This window comes from Budorcas taxicolor, chromosome 13, assembly GCF_023091745.1.
Source record: "Budorcas taxicolor isolate Tak-1 chromosome 13, Takin1.1, whole genome shotgun sequence".
NCBI lineage: Eukaryota > Metazoa > Chordata > Mammalia > Artiodactyla > Bovidae > Budorcas > Budorcas taxicolor.
In genome coordinates this window covers 74,325,489-74,343,897 of record NC_068922.1, presented here as the reverse complement: position 1 = coordinate 74,343,897, position 18,409 = coordinate 74,325,489, and the positions used below count along the sequence as shown (strand labels likewise).

The 18,409-nt window shown below is 46.7% G+C and overlaps 1 protein-coding gene across 1 annotated transcript; it reads right to left on the bottom strand.

Moving 5' to 3' along the window:
- Positions 1-4,392: 4,392 nt before the first annotated feature.
- On the bottom strand, positions 4,393-5,896 carry LOC128058879 (WAP four-disulfide core domain protein 10A-like). The gene is made up of 2 exons (XM_052651366.1): positions 5,809-5,896; positions 4,393-4,541 (listed from the first exon to the last, which is right to left on the bottom strand). Exons 1-2 carry the CDS (start codon positions 5,894-5,896, stop codon positions 4,393-4,395), a joined length of 237 nt encoding a protein of 78 aa, XP_052507326.1.
- Between the last annotated feature and the right edge of the window lie 12,513 nt (positions 5,897-18,409).

The window sequence follows — 18,409 nt, the reverse complement described above, 5'->3', positions numbered from 1 at the left end:
CAGAGGAGCTAAGCAACTCCTTGAAGTTCTTAAGGGCAGGATGTAAATAAATAAATAAGAAAGTAAATAAGTAAATAGATACAGCGTAATTGTGGCTATCTAATTTTAGCTGTTTTCAGAAAATCCATACAGATCAATAAGGAACAAATAAATCACTCCACACATGACCCTCAGCCTAATGAAGAAATAGAGAATATTATAAATTTCAATTTTTTAGGAGAGAAATAAACACCCCAACGTGGCAGATGCAGCGTCAGAGTCCACGTTTGTGCGTGCGTGCTTAGTCACTCAGTCACGTCCAACTCTTTGTGACCCCATGGACTGTAGCCCACCAGGATCCTCTGTCGATGGGATTTTTCAAGCAAGAATACTGGACTAGGTTGCCATCTCCTTCTCCAGGGGATCTTCCCGACCCAGAGATCGAACCTGTGTCTCTTGTGTCACAGGTGGATTCTTTACCTGCTGAGCCATCAAGGAAGCAGAGACATATGAAGACCACAGAGACTGCATGTCTGTAAATGAGGTAAGGGCACCAGGCTTAGGCCAGGACACAGATAAAATAACCCTCAGAAAATGGAAGTCTGAATGCAGATGGAGGAATGCTGAGAAAAAGGCTGACATCTACAATAGATCCCTGGTTCTGAGAAATCAAAAAGAGAGGTGCAAGTGCAAGAAACCTTAAATAGGCAAACAGAGGAAGACACCGTTTCTCAGAGTGCCAACAGTGACACAGAAAGGGCAGTGCCTCTTGTAGACTTAGAGGCTGTGGGAAAGAATGAAGTTAGAGAGGAAGTCAGTGGGTCCTCAGAGTCCACACACCTGATTATACTGGTGACTCATTTCCTCTGGAACTGATCAAGCTCAGTCTCATTTATACCATTTCCATTTGATAATGAACCGCCTCTATGCACTGCCCCCCCCCCCCCCATTTTGAGACTTCGTAGATCAGATAACCCCCAAGTTGTGATGGAAACTTCCAGTTGCAGAGTGGTTTGATGTCCCCTGGTTAGACATGGGTCTTTTCCAGGATTTGCTAGCAAGGAAAAAGCTGCTTCAAAAATGGAAACCATCTGGCAACAGAAGAGAAAGTCTGACCTCAACACAGGTGTGTATTCTTTGATTCTCCTGTTGGAACTTGCAAAGAGACCAGTCAGCATCTTAATCAACCACAGAGACTTTGTATAATGCATGTGCTAGGGGCTAAGACCCAAGGGGTAGGCAACTTGCAAAATATCCTGGACCTGTTGCAGAAATATTCCTTAATCTGGATTCCACTCAAAACTAGCAGCCTTGGATTCCCCTGGTGGTCCAGTGGATGAGACTCCGCCTGCCAGTGTGGGGGACATGGGTTCAGTCCCCTGTCTGGGAAGGTTCCGCACGCCGCAGAGCAATTAAGCCCGTGTTCTAGAGCCCAAGAGTCACAACTACTGAGCCGGCATGCTGCAAGTACTGAAGCCCATGTGCCTATAACCAGTGCCCTACAACAAGAGAAGTCACTGCAATGAGAAGCCCAAGCACAGTAACAAAGAGTAGCCCCCAGTAGCTGCAACTAGAGAAAGCCCATGTGTGGCTCTGAAGACCCAGTACAACCAAAAAGAAAAATCAGTGAATTAATTATTTTAAAAATCTATCAACCTTATGTTCCCCCAGAAAGTCAATAAGAGCAGAGTGCCCCCAAAGTGGTCTTTATTGTCTCCAAAATCCAAAGAGCTCCCCCAAGAGAATTCCCTGGTGGCCCAATAGTTAGGACTCGGTACTTTGATTGTTGTGGTCTGGGTTCTGTCCCTAGTTAGGGAACTAAGATCCTGCAAGCTGTGTGTCATGGCCAAAAAACAAAACAACGACAACAAAGCAAAGAGCCCCACCACGTACTGTGTCTTTCTTCACGGTGGGGAGCAGAAGGTGCAGCAGCTTGTTTGCCGCCTCCAAGGGTCTTTCCTATACGCCTGGACAACTGGATCTCTGGAAATGTTACCAGCAGGGCAAGTCCTGGACTATCGTCAGGTGTCAGACTACTGTCAGTCTGGACTATTGCCCCACCCTCTGGCATGCAAGTGCTAAAGCACCTAGGATGCCTGCTATTTCCACTCTCTACGGCCGGTGAGCCGAGTGTCACAGGTATGACGAAGCTGGCGTGATGGTCCACGGAATACCAAGGGATCAAAGTCTCTTCAGACTATGAAGTCAAAAGCCCAAAGAGATGAATTAGTCCTGGAGTAAGACACCGAGGGTCTATTGCTAGGTCTGTACACGGGAGAAAGCTACTTCCGATTATCTTGGTTGATAGGAACGAGAGGTAAAAATTTGTTAGGATAAGACTGGAACTTGAGAGGAGAACAAATCATGCAATAAATAAATATACAGAGAGACAGACAGGCAAATAGATGAATGAATGAATGAATGAAGCACAGCAACCAGGAGCCCATGTGTTTGTCACAAACAGATCAGTCCTGATCTGCGATTTTCTGTAGGCAGGGACTTGACATTTTGGAGACCCACATCATGGCAAAGTCTGCACTTGTTTCCTCCTTTGTCTCCATAGATTTCAAGGTCTTCCAAGGGACCCCCTACTCCTCCCTTTTATGTAATAAAGAGGCTATTGTTTATTCTAATAAGAACAGAACATGAAGTGGTATCCGGGCAAGCACTCCTCCTGGCCATAGCATTCTAGATGTAGCCTCTGAGTTCTCTAGAGCAGGGTGGACTGTCCAGAGAGGGTCAGGGTACCAGTTACCACAAGGGAGAAGGGCAGCTGCTTCTAGTAAAATTCATGGTCCACAGTGTTCACCAGTGGCAAGGAATAGGTCAGCCTGGTACCTAAGATATACCCATGAAGTAGGACACAATGGACTTGGATATGGGAGGAGATTCACAATATGGCTCTCTGGAAGGTAAATTTGCCTCTCTTAATCGTCTGTCCCAGGGTGTTTGAGGGGATAGCCAAGCATTGGGAAAATGCTTGTAGAGTGAAGTTATCTGAGGAAGTACCACATAAGAGCTCCTTTAGAGCATCCCCTTAGCACCCAACTACCTCCAATGATGTCTCAGTTGCTAGTGGATCATGATCTCTTTCCTAAGGCCCCCTTGTCTGAGAGCTGCTCTTAGCAGAAGTGGAGGAGACCCTGCAGTACCAGAAGCCCTGTGATGCTCCTGAGATGGGTCGGAGGCTCTGGGCCGATGGAGGCATGGCGTGTCTCCTTCACTGATGCTCAGCAGGAACCACTGGCCTGCAGCATAGCACCACATCCCCGCCTCCAGCAGGGTCTGCCCTCCCGAGTTCCTCACAATTGACCCCATGTTCCAGCTGGACACATGTGCCCGGGTCTCTGGACTTAGTCCCAAGACCACATCAGAGAAGCGGTGATTGTACAGAGTAGTAGGGACTCTGGACCCCAGGGATGAATTTCTACTGACTCACCATGAAATCAGGGGCAAGACCCAAGGCATCCTGTGCCGATTAATCCTAGTCACATCAGCCTGAACCAAATGTTCCTCCCTCTGGATTAAAAAAAGAAGAAACATGAGGCCATAAGGAAAGGTTGGGACCGCGCAGTTAAAGGAAGGGCCTGCAGTCTCAGGGGTCGCAGGCCGGGCCCCATTCCATGAGCAGCCTGTCGATGGTGCTGGAGTGGGGACAGCACAGGACTCACTGTCCGCGGACCGTCCCACTGGGATGCGGAGAGGGGAGCACAGAGGAAACCTCCTCCAAGCAGACCACGACTTCTCCCTCCCCTGTGACCTTGGACATGTCATCTCACTTCCTTGGGATTCACTTTCTTTGTTGCAAAGAGACAGTGACCTGAACCTCTCAGGACAATGAGCAGGATGGGATGAGGGTGGACCAAGTTTAGGAAGGGTCCTTCTCGGGGGCCTCCCCTTCTGTGCCGCAGGGTCCAGCCTCCCGGCATCTCATGTTGAATTTGGCCCTTTGTGGCTCCTGGCGAGGCACGTTCTCCTGAGGACCAGGAGGTGCCGCACACAAGCAGGTCCTCCCCTTGGGAGTCCTTGTTGAGTGAGCAGAGGAACAGGGGGGCTGGGCTCTCAGGGGCCTGGCAGGGAGGCAGGAGGGAGGTGGGGAGGGGGAGCAGAGAAGCTTGACATGGGGAGAGATCAGAGACCCGGACCCAGAAAGGCAAGGGCCCTCTGGGGTCTGTGCCAGCTTCTCCGTGATCACAGGCACTGGGAGTGAACTAGGCAGGCCCTTCCACATTTGTTCTGGTTTATTTGACAGGGACAGGTTGTTCAGATACTGGCTGGACAGGGTGGCGTTCCTGTTGACATCCTTGTGTCCAGGGTCAGGTCCTTATCTTCAGCCGCAGGCACAGTGTCTGTGGAGATGGTTGTGCGGGCGGGGGGTGGGGGGTCAGGATGCACGGCCCCAGGCTCTCTGACTCACAGGATGTTCATGCAGATGTTCCCGCAGAAGGTTGAACAGCATATGGTATTTGCTTGACATTCTCGGTGATCTGTGCAGGGGACTGTGCACAGGTATATTTTGGGTCTTTTCTCACACTGCTTGATTTCTGGGGGTCTCTGCTTTTCTGAAACAGAGCAGAGGAAAGGTCAGTGGAACCAGGCCCCTGAGAATACCTCTCTAAAGCTTAAAACCTCCAAGACCCCAGACACAGGCCCACTCATGACTCTTGGACTTTTCAGAGAACTCACCTCCGGCCTTCACCAGATCCTGGGGATGGGTAGTATCTTAAATCCCACTCTTCCTACTCTTCCCCAATAGACCTTGATGCCTGGACTTCCTGGACTCTCTCCATAATCCTGCAACAGGACTGCGTCGCCCATATTAGTCATGGCCTTGGCCAAATCACCTCCACAGAACCTGCACCGGATCCCTGCTGCTGCTGCTGCTAAGTCACTTCAGTTGTGTCGACTCTGTATGACCCCATAGACGGCAGCCCACCAGGCTCCCCCGTCCCTGGGATTCTCCAGGCAAGAACACTGGAGTGGGTTGCCATATCCTTCTCCAATGCAGGAAAGTCAAAAGTGAAAGTGAAGTCGCTCAGTCCTGTCTGACTCTTAGCGACCCCATGGACTGCAGCCTACCAGGCTCCTCCATCCATGAGATTTTCTAGGTGAGAGTACTGGAGTGGGGTGCCATTGCTTTCTCCGCACCCGATCCCTGAGAACTCCACAAAGGCCAGGATGACCTGCTAACTCTCCCCTGCTCTCCACAATCGCGGGGACCAGAGAGGAAGATGAACTCGCCCCTTCGTCATCTCTCTCCTCTCAGGCTGCCACTGTCTGCACCATCCCTGCCGCTTCCCAGCAAAATAGCACCCTCAGTGTTTCCCTTCCACTCTCACCATCCTGCTCCGAGATAAATTTACCTTGACCCTTGCACCCCCAATCTTGCTCTCCCATGTACTTTCATGCTACACCTACTCCCCTGAATGTCCCGGAGTCTTTACCTGTCACCTGTGTGCATAAACCAAAGAATAGCTGTTTGTTTTCCCACCTGATTCTCGCTCAGGTGTATCTTTCCCTGTTCTAAGCACCACGTTGTCTCTGGATTTGGGGGATGGGGAATGAAAAGATGCAGTTTCCCCCTCCACCCCATCACTCTTCCCAGAGCTAGATAAAGAGGCTGGAGGACCGTGGTTTGGGAAGAACCAGAGTCTTCATAGTGCTGAATAGGATGTGCTGGAAAGTTCGAACTCCCAGGTCCTCCTTAGACTGGACGCGTCACCCCTCCCGCCCCTCCCCCACCCCTCCGCCCCTCCCCCACCCCTCCGCCCCTTCTCCCGCTCCCCCTCCCGCCCCCTCCCGCCCCCTCCCGCCCTTCCCTCCACCTACGGTTCGTCTTCTGGCTGTGCTGCCCGCCCCGGGCCTGCAGCAGCAGAACGCAGAGGAGCAGGAGGGCCCGCAGAGCCTGGGCCCTCATGACTGGCAGCGTGGCGAGCGCTCCGTCTGGCCTGGACGCCCCTGGAGAGCTGCGTGGGGAGAGGGAAGGGAGGAAGGAAGCTGGTCCTGGGCTCCTCGCTGCCTCTCCTGGCCAAGCCGGGGCAGAGCAAGGAGTGCTTGTCTCCTCGCCTGGCCTGCCCCTCACCACGGCCCACTCCTGAGACACTGGGGCTCCCACAGGGCCGGTCCTCCTCTCACAGCTCATCTTCCTCTTTTGTGAACAGAAGTTTGTTTGTTTGTTTTTTCTGGAAGATGTAACTATTTCTATTTTCTAATTACAAAATAATTTAGAAGAAAAGAGAGAAAGAGTGTTAAAAAAGATGATCATCTCACTGCCTGGAATTAACATGGGCCCTGTTATACTGTCTTTCTAGTTTCTTTGCATATTTACTATGTACAATTCTTTGTCTTCTCACATTTTGAATCGCCCAGCTTTTGTTACCCATCCTCTCCACTCTCAATGAATATTGTAAATATTTTACAAAATGTGATTTCTCATAATTGCGCAGCCCTCACTTAACATAAATGCCTATTGTCAAGCATCTGTATTACATTAATTACTGATTATCTAGACAATATCCTGTTGAACATTTTTATTCAGAAATCCTTTTTTCTTTTTCTTTTAAAGTAAAGCAGCTGGAATTTGTGGGTGAGGAAGTGAGTAGGTACATAGTGTTCTTCCTGGCTTAGCAGGAGACACTTCTTACATCAAAGAAAATCCAGGACTTCTGGATGGGTGAATATCAAAGATGCTGAGATGTGACCAGTATGTTCCTGAGTGGGAATGAAAGATGGGCTGCAACCAAAATCACCTTTATGTTCCCGGCCTTTGAACTCACTTTTTCTCCTCCTCTGCCCCCTGTTCCAGACCACAGCCCCCTGCCCTCTCCTGCCCCCCCTCCCCCAAACTCTCCCAGTAGGAAGAAGCCAGATAAAAAAACTCAGCCTGTTACTGCAGACACTCCACTCAGATACCTTCAGAGGTAGGTGGAGGTAAGGGTTTTGAGGCGTGAGCTTTTATTTGTGGCTTGCTCAGGTGAGTTTCCTGCCCAGTGATGTCAACATTCTTCCTGTTAAATGGGGATTACTGCCTGAGGTACGAATAAGAAAGTTGATAGAGAGGGCATGGGAACTGTTTGATGTGCTCTCGGTAAAAGGAGCAGAGAGTAAACAAGATAACAATATCCCTGACTAGAAAGCCCCCGTTCTCTCCTTTAACATCTAGAAAGCCCAGGACCCTGAATCTGGGGGAGGGGGCAGTAGTTTTGTGTCTCTGTGATGCCTAGAGACCATTTCATTGCCATACATCCTATGTCATCATGGACAAAAGATTCACCCAGACCTCTGTATGTGAGTGGTACACAGCCTGGGTGGGATGATACTTTTCCTCCCTGGGATCATTTAGTACACCTGAGGTGTGCAAAGAAGGGAACTGGGGCAACCCCAGGATCCTGAACAAGCCCTCTAGGGACAAGTGAGAAGCTCAGAGAACAGGACGAAGAATGGGGCTCTTTAAATGAACAGATCTCAAAGCTCTGGCAAACTTGCGTCTAAAACGCTATTTTTGAATACAAATAAACAGCTTCATTGAACCTATTGCTTTGAATTTATTGTGTCTGTCTTCCTCCTTCTGTGTGCAAAAGGCGGGGGTGTCAAGAATTCAGAAGTCGGTCCCAATCCATGCCCAACTCCACCCAGTTCTCTTATGCCTCACCCCTGCCTATAAGTGGTTAACAGAGCATCCTCGTTACATACCTGTCTTGCTATGTGTTGCTGCCTTTGGAGGATCAGAAGAACACTGAGCCCGGACCAAGGACTGGGAATCTTACCACTCTCAGCTGGCTTTCCAGTGCACAAAAAATGTGAGTGATTTACAGGATTTCTGGAAGCCCACTGTGCTTCAAGAGAGTGCTCCTTTGGCTTGGAGCTTCACCAGTTAAGTTGTATTCTTTGGTATAAATAGTGCCCAGTGTGGCAGTAGGTGAACTTCACAATTTGCCCTCCCCATGCCCTGCTGAAGCAGGCTGGCAAGAATGTGGGTTCTGAATGGACATGGTTGGAGAGCAGATATAAGCATCTGAGTGGAAGCCCCCAGACATCTGATCTTTTACCTTTTCAGTTTTTTGATTCTGCCCTGGAGCATGTGGGATCTTAGTTCCCCAACCAGGATTGAACCCATGCTCCCTGCAGTGTAAGCACGATGCCTTAACCCCTGGACCACCAAGGAAGTAGCTTTTTTTTCGCCTTTTAAAGGCTTTTTCTCTCTTCTTCTTTCATTAATCTCCTTCTCTTACTGTCTCTCATCTCCTAAATCCAATTTGCCTCTAAGTCAGTGCATCTAGGGATTCACATGCCTAAAATGTGCATTTTTGCAACTTCCAAATTTCACGTATTCTGAGTGGACAATGAGTTTTCAAAGATCCCTTTGAAAAATTCCACACCTTTTAAATAATCTCTAGTACTAGCCTTGCTTTTAAGCAAAGGCATGTTTTTTCATTCCGAGGAGAGTGGTTTCATAGAATTTTCTGTGATGATGGAGACATTCTACATCTAACCTATCCAATAGAATAGCCACTAGCTTCATGTGGATATTGAAGCCTGAAATGCCTGGAAACTAAACTTGAGTTTAATTTTTAATTGAAGTATAGTTGATTGATGACAGTGTGTTAGTTTCAGGTGTACAGCATAGTTTTTTTTTTTTTTTTTAAGGTTATATTCCATCAAGATACTGGGTATAATTCCCTGAGCTACACAGTAAAACTTTGTTGTTTATCTTGCACTTTAAGTTAATTAATTTATGCAGTCATAGGTGCCAGCGGCCACCATATCAGACAGTGTAGTCTTCTGCTGGATTGAAAAATTTCTAAACAAAGACTTTCAGGGAGAAAAACAACCTCTACCTTGTTACTATGTTATTCGTGATATCAGAATTTTACCCTTTTCTTAGATTCTTTCATTTTTCTTCCTGTTTGGTTTTAAGAGAGCAAGACAGCAGATAAAGGATGAAGGAAGCAGATGGGAGAGGGCGGGGACTTCTAATTAAGTCTCCTCCCCCCATGTCCAACTTCCCCCACCCCTCAGCTGCCAGTTGTCAGCAGGCTATCTCATTTTTTTTCTGCTGCTTTATTTTCTCCTGAGTGCTTACTATCAAATATGCATTTGCTTATTCTCTTACTTAACTAGAATGGCAACTCTACAAATGTATGGATTTTTGCCTGTTTTCTTCATGACATGGGGAATGATCATAATATTTACCTTTGTATTGTTGGCATGACTTGCGTGTTGTGATCATATTATTTTTGTCCCCCCCTGTTCTGTTTGATTTTATTCAGAATCTGTTTATTCAGAATAGATTTTATTCTATTCAGGAAACAGCTAGTTTTTTCCTTGCTTCTTCAGGAAACCTTTGGTACCTTCCCATAACTTCTGTGACTTTAGTCACAAAACATTTTCTCAACCTAATCATTAAAATGTACAGGCCCACAAAATTAGCCACAACTTCCTAAACTGTTTAGAACTGTGGAACCTCCTTTTTCTCAGAGGCTCCAGCTGTGGAAGAGGATGTGGCCAACATCTTTCTCTTGGGTTCTTTGTGATTCTGTTCCTCCGCCCCCAACTGGTTTAAAAAAGTTTCTGGCCCCTGAGTAGTAGAGGGAGGAAGGACCACTAAGAGAGACTGGGAAAGTTCTTACACAGTAGACGTGATCACTGGCTGGCATTGGGCTTTTGGTCCTCTCTTATGGGTGATTTCAAGAGTTCATTGGAGACACAAAATGGCATCAGGCCATTTACAATTCAGCTACTTCTCAAACTGTAGCCCTCTTCTCTGCTACCACAGGTCACTTTAGACACACTCCTTACCCTTCAGAGTCTTCAGCCATGACTGGAACACAAGTCTACAGTGTCCCCGTAAACGTTGAGGGACATACTGGAGACTCTGAGTAGCATCCACAGAGCTTATGCTCCCAGCTTGGAATTAGAAGACAGCATGTCTACTTCGCTGGGCAAAGCTTTTGACCAGTCTCCTGCAACATCCTCTAACTCCTTCAACTTTGGATCATCTATGCAGATGAATTTTTTTTTTTTCAGTTTTTAACAATTTTATTGATTTTTATTGGAGTACAGTTGCTTCACAATGTTGTGTGAAAGTCTTGCTTCTAAGTTCGGTCAGCAACTTTTCTCAAGTCCTGCTGAGTCATCTATCTCATCCACTTTGTCTTAAGGTCTCAGCTAAAACTTCCACTATATCATACTGTTACCTGTGTTCTTAACAGATCAGACTATTTCAAGTGCTCTGCTTTTCCAATTAACATAATGGTCACAACATAAAAGCATAGACATTATACAGTTATCTCTGGGTGGTGGAATAATGGATAACACTTACCCATTTCCTCTTTTTAAAAACAAAAAATTAGCTGTGCTGGGTCTTCGTTGCTGTGCAGGCTTATTTCGGTGAGTGGGGGCTACTCTCTAGGTGTACTGCATGAACTTCTCATTCCAGTGGCTTCTCTTGTTGCTGAGCACAGGCTCTAGAGTGTTCAGGCTTCAGTAGTGGCAGCATGTGGGCTTAGGAGTTTCAGCTCCTGGGCTCCAGAGCACAAACAGTTGTGGCATACATGCTTAGTTGCTCCGTGGCACATGGGGTCTTCCCAGACCAGAGATCAAACTCGTGTCTCCCGCATTGGTAGGCGGATTGTTTACCGCTGAGCCACCAGGGAAGCTCTCCTGTTTGTATTTTTTTGTTTTAACAATACAACCTGAAGATAAATTGCTTTTTGATCAGAAAAAAACAATGCATTAAAAAAAAAAGGTAATTTCATAAAGTAAGGGGTAGCTAATGTGAATGGGGAAGAAGTCCAGGGAAGCCATTGGCTAGTTTGCTGTTGGGTGCCAGTGGGTGGAAAGGAAAAGTAAGAGAAGAGCAGCACAATATTCATGAGCATTTTCTCTTTCTTTCCTACCCTGTCCCCTTAATTCCTGTCTGTCTCTAGTAGCATCGGGAAAAGACCTGCTTTCTGCCAAAGCCTAATCCATACACACGTAGAAACGACCATGAAGCCCTGGATTCTCCTACTCATGCTTCTCACCTATGAGCTTGTGATGTTTCTGCCTGTGCTGGGAGGCCTCAAGAACAAACTTGTCTGTAGGTGGTGTGGCCAGGGAGGAGGGTGCTTTGCCCAGGCCTGGGGTGTCTGGTATAACAGATTCAGGGCCCACATTTCTAGGATCACCCTTTAAATGAACAGAGTCCTCCTTCAAGCAAGAGATGTCCAAGAAAGATTAGGTTGGCTGCTCCCAAACCGGCATCTTCTCAAGCTTCCTTTCCCAGCTCTGAAAGCTGTAGTGGATACATGGAAAGGGAATGTAGCTTTTGCCCACATTCCATAACCTAGCAGGATACAATAGTAGCCAATGTCAGACCACCTTGGATGGAGAAAAGACCAACACAGAGTTTCCCTCTGAGCCCACAGTTTTCCAGTCTGAAAGTTGGGTATGGAAACTGGAGCTAGAGACTATTGCAGACCTTGCAATCTAAAGTTATATGGGAACGGACTTGGTGAAGTGGTGTCATCTGTGTTGGGGTTGTCTGAGGCCCCATCTTTAGGCAACCTGGACAGAACCCGAAGCCCTGCAATGCTGTGGGAACATGTGGTAAGAGGGAAGTCATGCCATATAAGGATGGTCTTCTGTAAAAAGCCATGGGCTAGGATTCACAGAGGGATTCTCTTCAAAGGCAGAAAAATACTCTGTGGCTTAGAGCTCAGGGATTTTTCAACTTGAAAAAGGGTTTCTTGTCCAAGTGGTGGGTGGATAGACACTGCCAACTTCTACCCTCTTGATTCCAGATGGACTAAAAGACACTGACCAATGCTGGGTGCAGCCTCCATCATTAAGGTATTGTGTAAAAAGATGCACTAAATTAAGGGAATGTTCCTTTCCAAATCACACATGCTGCTGGACCTACTGTGGAAACATCTGCATGAATGATGAGTGAGTTGCTTGGGGTGGGAAGGTTGGCCTGGGGATGCTTCCTTAACTGCTCCTTGTCCTCGTTCAGAAGGTGTGACCTGGGACAGAAGACATCATCACCCAAACCCTGGTCAAATAAACAAGCAGCATAAGGCAACGTCCTCCTGCCCCCTCACCTAGGCTGCCACTCACTGCAAAGTAAACCAATAAACCAGCATGGGGGCCCTCCACATATTTTTTCACTCTCATTCAATTCCCCACAACATCACCCATCAATTTGTTCATTCTTCCCTTGTCCCATCTCCCCTTCCAATTATTGCCTCAATCTGGCCTCTCCACTGGCCCCTTTTCTTAGCCAGGCCCAAGGAGACCACTTCTTTACTTGTCTGTTCAACTGGCAAATCTCTTGAGAGAAATTGATTAAAAGCAGGTAACTCCTGATCTTCTAGGAAGACTTCCTGTTTCCATTAACTGGGACTAGAAAGTTAGTTAAGTCACTCAGTCATGTCTGACTCTTTGTGACCCCGTGGACTGTAGCCCACCAGACTCCTCCGTCCATGGGATTCTCCAGGCAAGAATACTGGAGTGGGTGGCCATTTCCTTCTCCAGGGGATCTTCTCAACCCAGGGGTCGAACCCAGGTCTCCTGCATTGCAGGCAGACGCTTTAACCTCTGAGCCACCAGGGAAGCACCTGGTGCTTAACTGGGACTAAAGGAGCAGTTAAGTTTGGGAATGGATGCCCCCCAGAGTTCTGTGACTTTTAACCACTTAACTTTTCTCTTCCAGGGAACCTTTTAAATTCAAGTAAAAATCCTAGTTTCTAGCTGACCTCCTCCCAACTAGTGTGGGCTGGAGGCTATGTGGTCAAGAAGAGGGCTGCCTGGTTCTCTGTTGGGTTACCCACTCGCTCCATCTGAGGATTTCTGTTCTTCCTTGACCTTTCAATCTTGAGAAGGCTCACGTCTTTGCCAAATAAACTGATGCACCAACTTGAGCGTTCTGTGTGTGTTGGTAATTTATCCCTGTGGCTTCATTTCTTTCATTATAACCCTCAACAGCCCCCAAAAGTGTTCCCATCCCATCATGGGCATAGGCACTCAACACTGTCTTTCAATTAGACCCATGTATTAGTCTGGCATGCTCATGGTTGTAGCAAAAATACAGAGTTTATAAAAATCTTGGGGGGCCATGTACTCTAGATCTTGCGTGCTGCAACCACTGAAGCCCGCAGGCCTTAGAGCGTGTGCTCTGCAACAAGAGGAACCACCACAATGAGAAGCCCGCACAGTGCAACTAGAGAGTAGCCCCCATTTGCAGCAACGAAGACCCAGCTCAGCCAGAAATAAATAAATAAGTTTAAAAATATTTTTAAAAACTTATGTGGTCAACACAGTAAATTTTCTCCTTATTCATAATACATCAGGGTGATCAATGAATGATCCATGTCAAGATTCAAGGGTCCTGGCTCCTCCCATCTATAGCTCCATCATCTCCTAGGGCTGCTTCTGCATCCAGCCAGCAGATGGGAAAAGAAAGCTAGGATGGAGGCTCATATGGAAGGCTTTTAAGGGCCAGGCCTAGAAGTGAAGCTTATTATTTCTCTCCAATATTCTATTTGCCATAATGTGGTCCCACCTATTGGCAAAAAAGACTAAGAATTACAGTCTAGCTCTGTGCTCAGTAAGAACAAGAAAATGGATTTGGTGAACACATGACAGTCTCTCACCTGCCTATTTATGAAAAACCAGACTCCTGAAGTAAGATCTAAGATGCTGGCCTCCATATCACTCTGGCCCCGGGAGCAAGCACCCTTGATAACCTCTGTTGTTGGGCTTTCTTGGTGGTTCAGACAGTAAAGAATCCACCTGCAATACAAGAGACCTGGGTTCAATCCTTCAGTCAGGAAGATCCCTGGAGAGGGAAATGGCAACCAACTGTGGCAATCTTGCCTGGAGAATCCCATGGACAAAGAAGCCTGGCAGGCTGTAGTCTGTAGGGTTGCAAAGAGTCGGACATGACTGAGGTGACTTAGCACACTGGCTAGTGCTTTGGAGCTCAGAACAATGAAAAGGGACAATGGGCCAGGGGCTTGGGTAAACATCCTCAGGAGCGGGTGCCCCTGGGGATCTCCCTTCACCGCCAGAGTGGTATTTTGCTTTTTCCCGGTTTAGAGATCCTGTTTCCTAGACCCCACTTCTTTTTCTTAACAACTTCATTTTGGTAATATATATACCTGACAGGGGCTTCCTCAGAGAGATTGTTTGAGAACTAATTAAATAAAATAAATTAACAATTTTGAGAGCTTTCATGCCTTCGTTCTACCCTAATCTTAATATATAGTTCAGCTAGGGTATCAGTTTGGATTTTCAACTATAGGTAACAGTGACCAAGAAGAAAATGGTGGCTTAAATAAGAGATGTTAATTGTTTTTCAGGCACAAGATTCAAGATTTAGGTATCCAGAACAAGATCATCTACCACAAAACTATAGAAGATCCAGCTCCTTTTGGTCCACTGTCCTTGACGTGATGCTTCCATTTTTAAGGTCACCTTATGATCCACAAGGACTGAGCAAGATATCAGATATCCCCCTCAACCAAGTATAAAATTCAGGCAGATGAAAAAGTTAAACCAGGGTAAGAAACTTCAAAGCACAGCAAAACTAGAGGAGACTGGAATAGGCTATGCCTTAAAATTGGAGGAGGAATAACTGCAAGGCCTTAACAGTAAAAATGGCATTGTGGTTGTCTTGTTTTTAAAATATAATCATTGTTTCAATCACTACTATATTTAAAAAATACATTGATTTGGCTGCACCTGGTCTTAGTTGCATCATGCAAGATCTTTAGATTCAGCATGTGAAATACAGTTCCCTGACCAGGGATTGAACATGGGTCCCTCTGCATTGGGAGCATGGAGTCTTAGCCACTGGACCAGGGAGATTCCTATTTCAATCATTATTTCTGCAATTCCTTTTTTTCCATCAAACTCTCTCACCATGAAACTAGGGCCTGATTTTTGTCAACAAAATACTTGTAAACATTAAAATACTTGTAAACAAGTGTTTTGGGGATTAATGAAGTAAGTTTTATTTAAAATCCGTTGTGGCTCAGCTGATAAAGAATCCGCCTACAATGTGGGAGACCTGGGTTTGATCCCTGGGTTGGGAAGATCCCCTGGAGAAGGGAAAGGCTACCCACTCCAGTATTCTGGCCTGGAGAATTCCATGACTTATATCGCAAAGAGTCGGACATGACTGAGCAACTTTCACTTCACTTCACTTCATAGTTGATTTACAATGTTGTAAATCACTGTAAGGCAAAGTGATTCAGTTATACATACACACATTTAAAAATATTCTTTTCCATTACAGTTTATCATAGGATTACAATTTTTAAAATTTGGGAGTTTACAGCTCTCTTTTATGAAAGATAAAAAGCCCTAGTATCTATCTATATCTAGGTAATGGATAATCAACTGATAATACCTCATTACACTTCTTCATACTTTTCTGTTTTTCAAATTGCTAAAATAAAAATTAATAAAGTACAAAGAATCCATTTCTACAATGAGAGGAGTATATAAAGTATAAGAGGAGGCAAGTGCTTCATGAGACATCAATGCCCAGCCCAGGAGTGGTGGCTGAGGACAGAAAGGAGGCAGAACCAGATGGGGCACTGAGAGACAGTCACGTGGTCTCCCAACTCCCCACCCTGAAACCCTGCTTGAGCCCCTGCAGGACCTTGCCCAAGTGCTGGGTCCCCTGCCAGGCTCACCTTCACATGTCCAGGGTCAGCATCATGAAGTTGTTGGGTCTCCAGCTGCTGATGCTCTCCTGCGTGGCAATCCTGCCAGTTTCAGGAAGCTGGAAAGAAAGAATAGATTCTTCCTTTGAACTTCCACCTTACAGTAGGTATTTGGCCTGGGCTTCAAGATAAGAAGGTCCAATTGCAGAGAAGAACCAGGGTCTGTAATAGAAGCACTGGTTCTTTTTTAAAGTCCAGATACCAGAGGAAGGCTGAATGTTTTGTTCTCAATCTTGAGGGTCTTCTGATGCTACAACGAATTTTTTTAAAAAATATGTGCACATAGAGTTTTTGTCCAGGAGAGCGCACTTAGGAGTGAAAATCTGCGTGGGGTCTAGAGCTTAGCTTGAGCTACCAGGAGTTTATGTTCTCAGGAGTTTCAAGGTTGAGCAACAAACTGGAAAAGGACTGGTAATAATTTCTTGAAATATGCCCTTTGTTTACAGATCTGAGTATTTCAGAACATTAGGTATGGAGAGGAGAGAAAAACACACGCTCATCTAGAAAAATGGTACTGATGATCCTAATTGCAAGGCAGGAATAGGGATGCAGACAAAGAGTAGGAATTTGTGAACACAGCAGGGGAATGAGAAAGTGGGATGAGTTGGAAGAATAGCACTGGCATAAATACAGTACCATGTGTAAGACAGATACCTAGTGGGACGCTGCTGCATAGAACAGGCAGCTTGAGGTGGTGCTCTGTGATGACCTAGAGGGGTGGAATCGGGGGGAAGTGACAGGGAGGCCCAAGAGGGAGGAGATATATGTTCACATATAACTGATTCACACTGTTGTGCAGCAGAAACTAACACAACATTGTAAAGCAATTCCACTCCAATGAAAAAATAAATAAAAAACAGATCGAAGGGAAAATAAGCCTAGATATTTTAAGACTAAAGGCCAATAAAAAAATTCTGTTCCATGAAGAGAAATTTAGAACCACTGGTGTAAAAAAATTGAAATCAATAAAATTGAGGGGAGAAGAGTGGTGAATAACTAGTGATAGATGTTTCTAGGGAAGAACTAGGTGTGGAGGGCCGTTTCCACCAGAGGTGGAACAGTGGAGTCTCTGCTCTGGGACCGGTTCCCCTCACTCTGTAAAACGAGAGTGGGAGACTGGGAGATCTCTTGGGATTCTTTGTTCTGAAACTTGGGTTTCAGGACCCAGGTTCTGTGAGTTTTAATTCCACAGGGGTGACTTCAGGGTGGCTGGGTTTGTTGGGGGCAGGGGTGGGAGCAGGATCTTGAGTCTGGGCCCTAGGAAGTCCACCTAGACCCCCGGGCAGGGAGAGGAAGTAGAGAAATGAGTGGAGTAGGTCCTGGGGTCTTGGAGGGGCTAATACTGGGAACTCTCTTCTTCTGGGAGTCAATACTCATGTACTCTTCTAAGTTGAGCTAAAGCTGAAACTGAAACCCTGCAACCAGAGTCCCACTAATGAGCAGTGTGCCGCCAAGTGCAAGCTTCACACAGAGTGCCAGCTCGGTCATCACTGCTGCAGTGCCTTCTGTGGAGATGTCTGCATGCTTCTGAAGCCGAACGGTAGGGTCTAAGACGCACCCTTCCTTGCCTTGCCATTTGGTTCTCAAGGACTATGGACTCCTGGGACGTCCCTGGCAGTCCAGTAGTTAAAACTCTGCGCTTTCAACACAGGGGGCATGGGGATCCATGATCGGGGAAATAAGATCCCACATGCCCCAAGGTACAGCCAAAAGAGTTTTTAAAAAAGGAAAACCAAAAGACTATGGATTCCAAATTGCGGGGAGACAGACAGCAGGAGACTCCGCCTCCCCTCCCCTCCCAGTTCCAATATCTAATCAAACCTGGGCTTCCCTGCCTCTTTATTCGTCTGAGTCCCCACTGTCTGCTTGTGGGCCTACCTGATTCATCCAGACTTCAGGAGGTCTGACATTTATGTCTCCTTGCTCATGGCTGACTTAAAACATCCCTGGAGAAGCCTTGTGTGGCCTTTCCCTACACCGCAGAACGCATCCGTGCCCCTATGGTTTGGGAAGATCTGTTGTCTCTGGATTGTGTGATGACTGAGTACCTACCCCTCCTCTCTCCTAGTGAGCAGCAATACAGACCACAAAATCAGCAACATCCTGTCCACCGTTCAGCCCACAAAGCGCCCGTGAGAGTCAGAGGATACCTGGGAGGCCTTGGAAGAATGTGCCGTGACCCGCAGCAGGATCATCTTCCTGACTCAGCTCTGGGTGGGGGTGAGGAGGGTGGGCCCAGGGCAACGTCCACCTGCCAACCCTCTTCCCTAAGCTATTATGTTAACCGCTTTAATTCCTTGACAAATATGCTGTGACAGTAAAGGAGACATCTGTTTCTTCTTCTGTAATGCCCGTATTGTTCGCTGACCACCCCCACCCCACTTTATACAAGCTCTAAACTTCTGCCTCCCAGTTTTGTTTTGTTTTTCTGATCACATCTTGCACTATGTGGGATCTCAGCTCTCCAACCACTGATGGAACTTGTATCTTCTGCATTGGAAGCACAGAGGCCTAACCACTGGACCACCAGAGAAGCTCCTGCCTCCCAGTCTGGATCCCCCTACCTCCTCCTCCTTTAGGGGCTTGATGTCCTTAGCCAAGGTTTCTGGATTCTACTCTTCTTTGTCCATGGACCAACCTCCCTGGGATGTTCTTATGGCTACAGAAAACACCGTTCCTCTGAGATCCCCATAACTTGGTATAGCCTTTCTCCTATA

Bases quoted from the DNA above. Each gene is read 5' to 3' on its own strand.
- LOC128058879 (XM_052651366.1), bottom strand. From the start codon at position 5,896: ATGAGGGCCCAGGCTCTGCGGGCCCTCCTGCTCCTCTGCGTTCTGCTG. The intron at 4,542-5,808 runs GTAGGTGGAGGG...GCTCTGTTTCAG, and splicing joins GCACAGCCAGAAGACGAACC to AAAAGCAGAGACCCCCAGAA.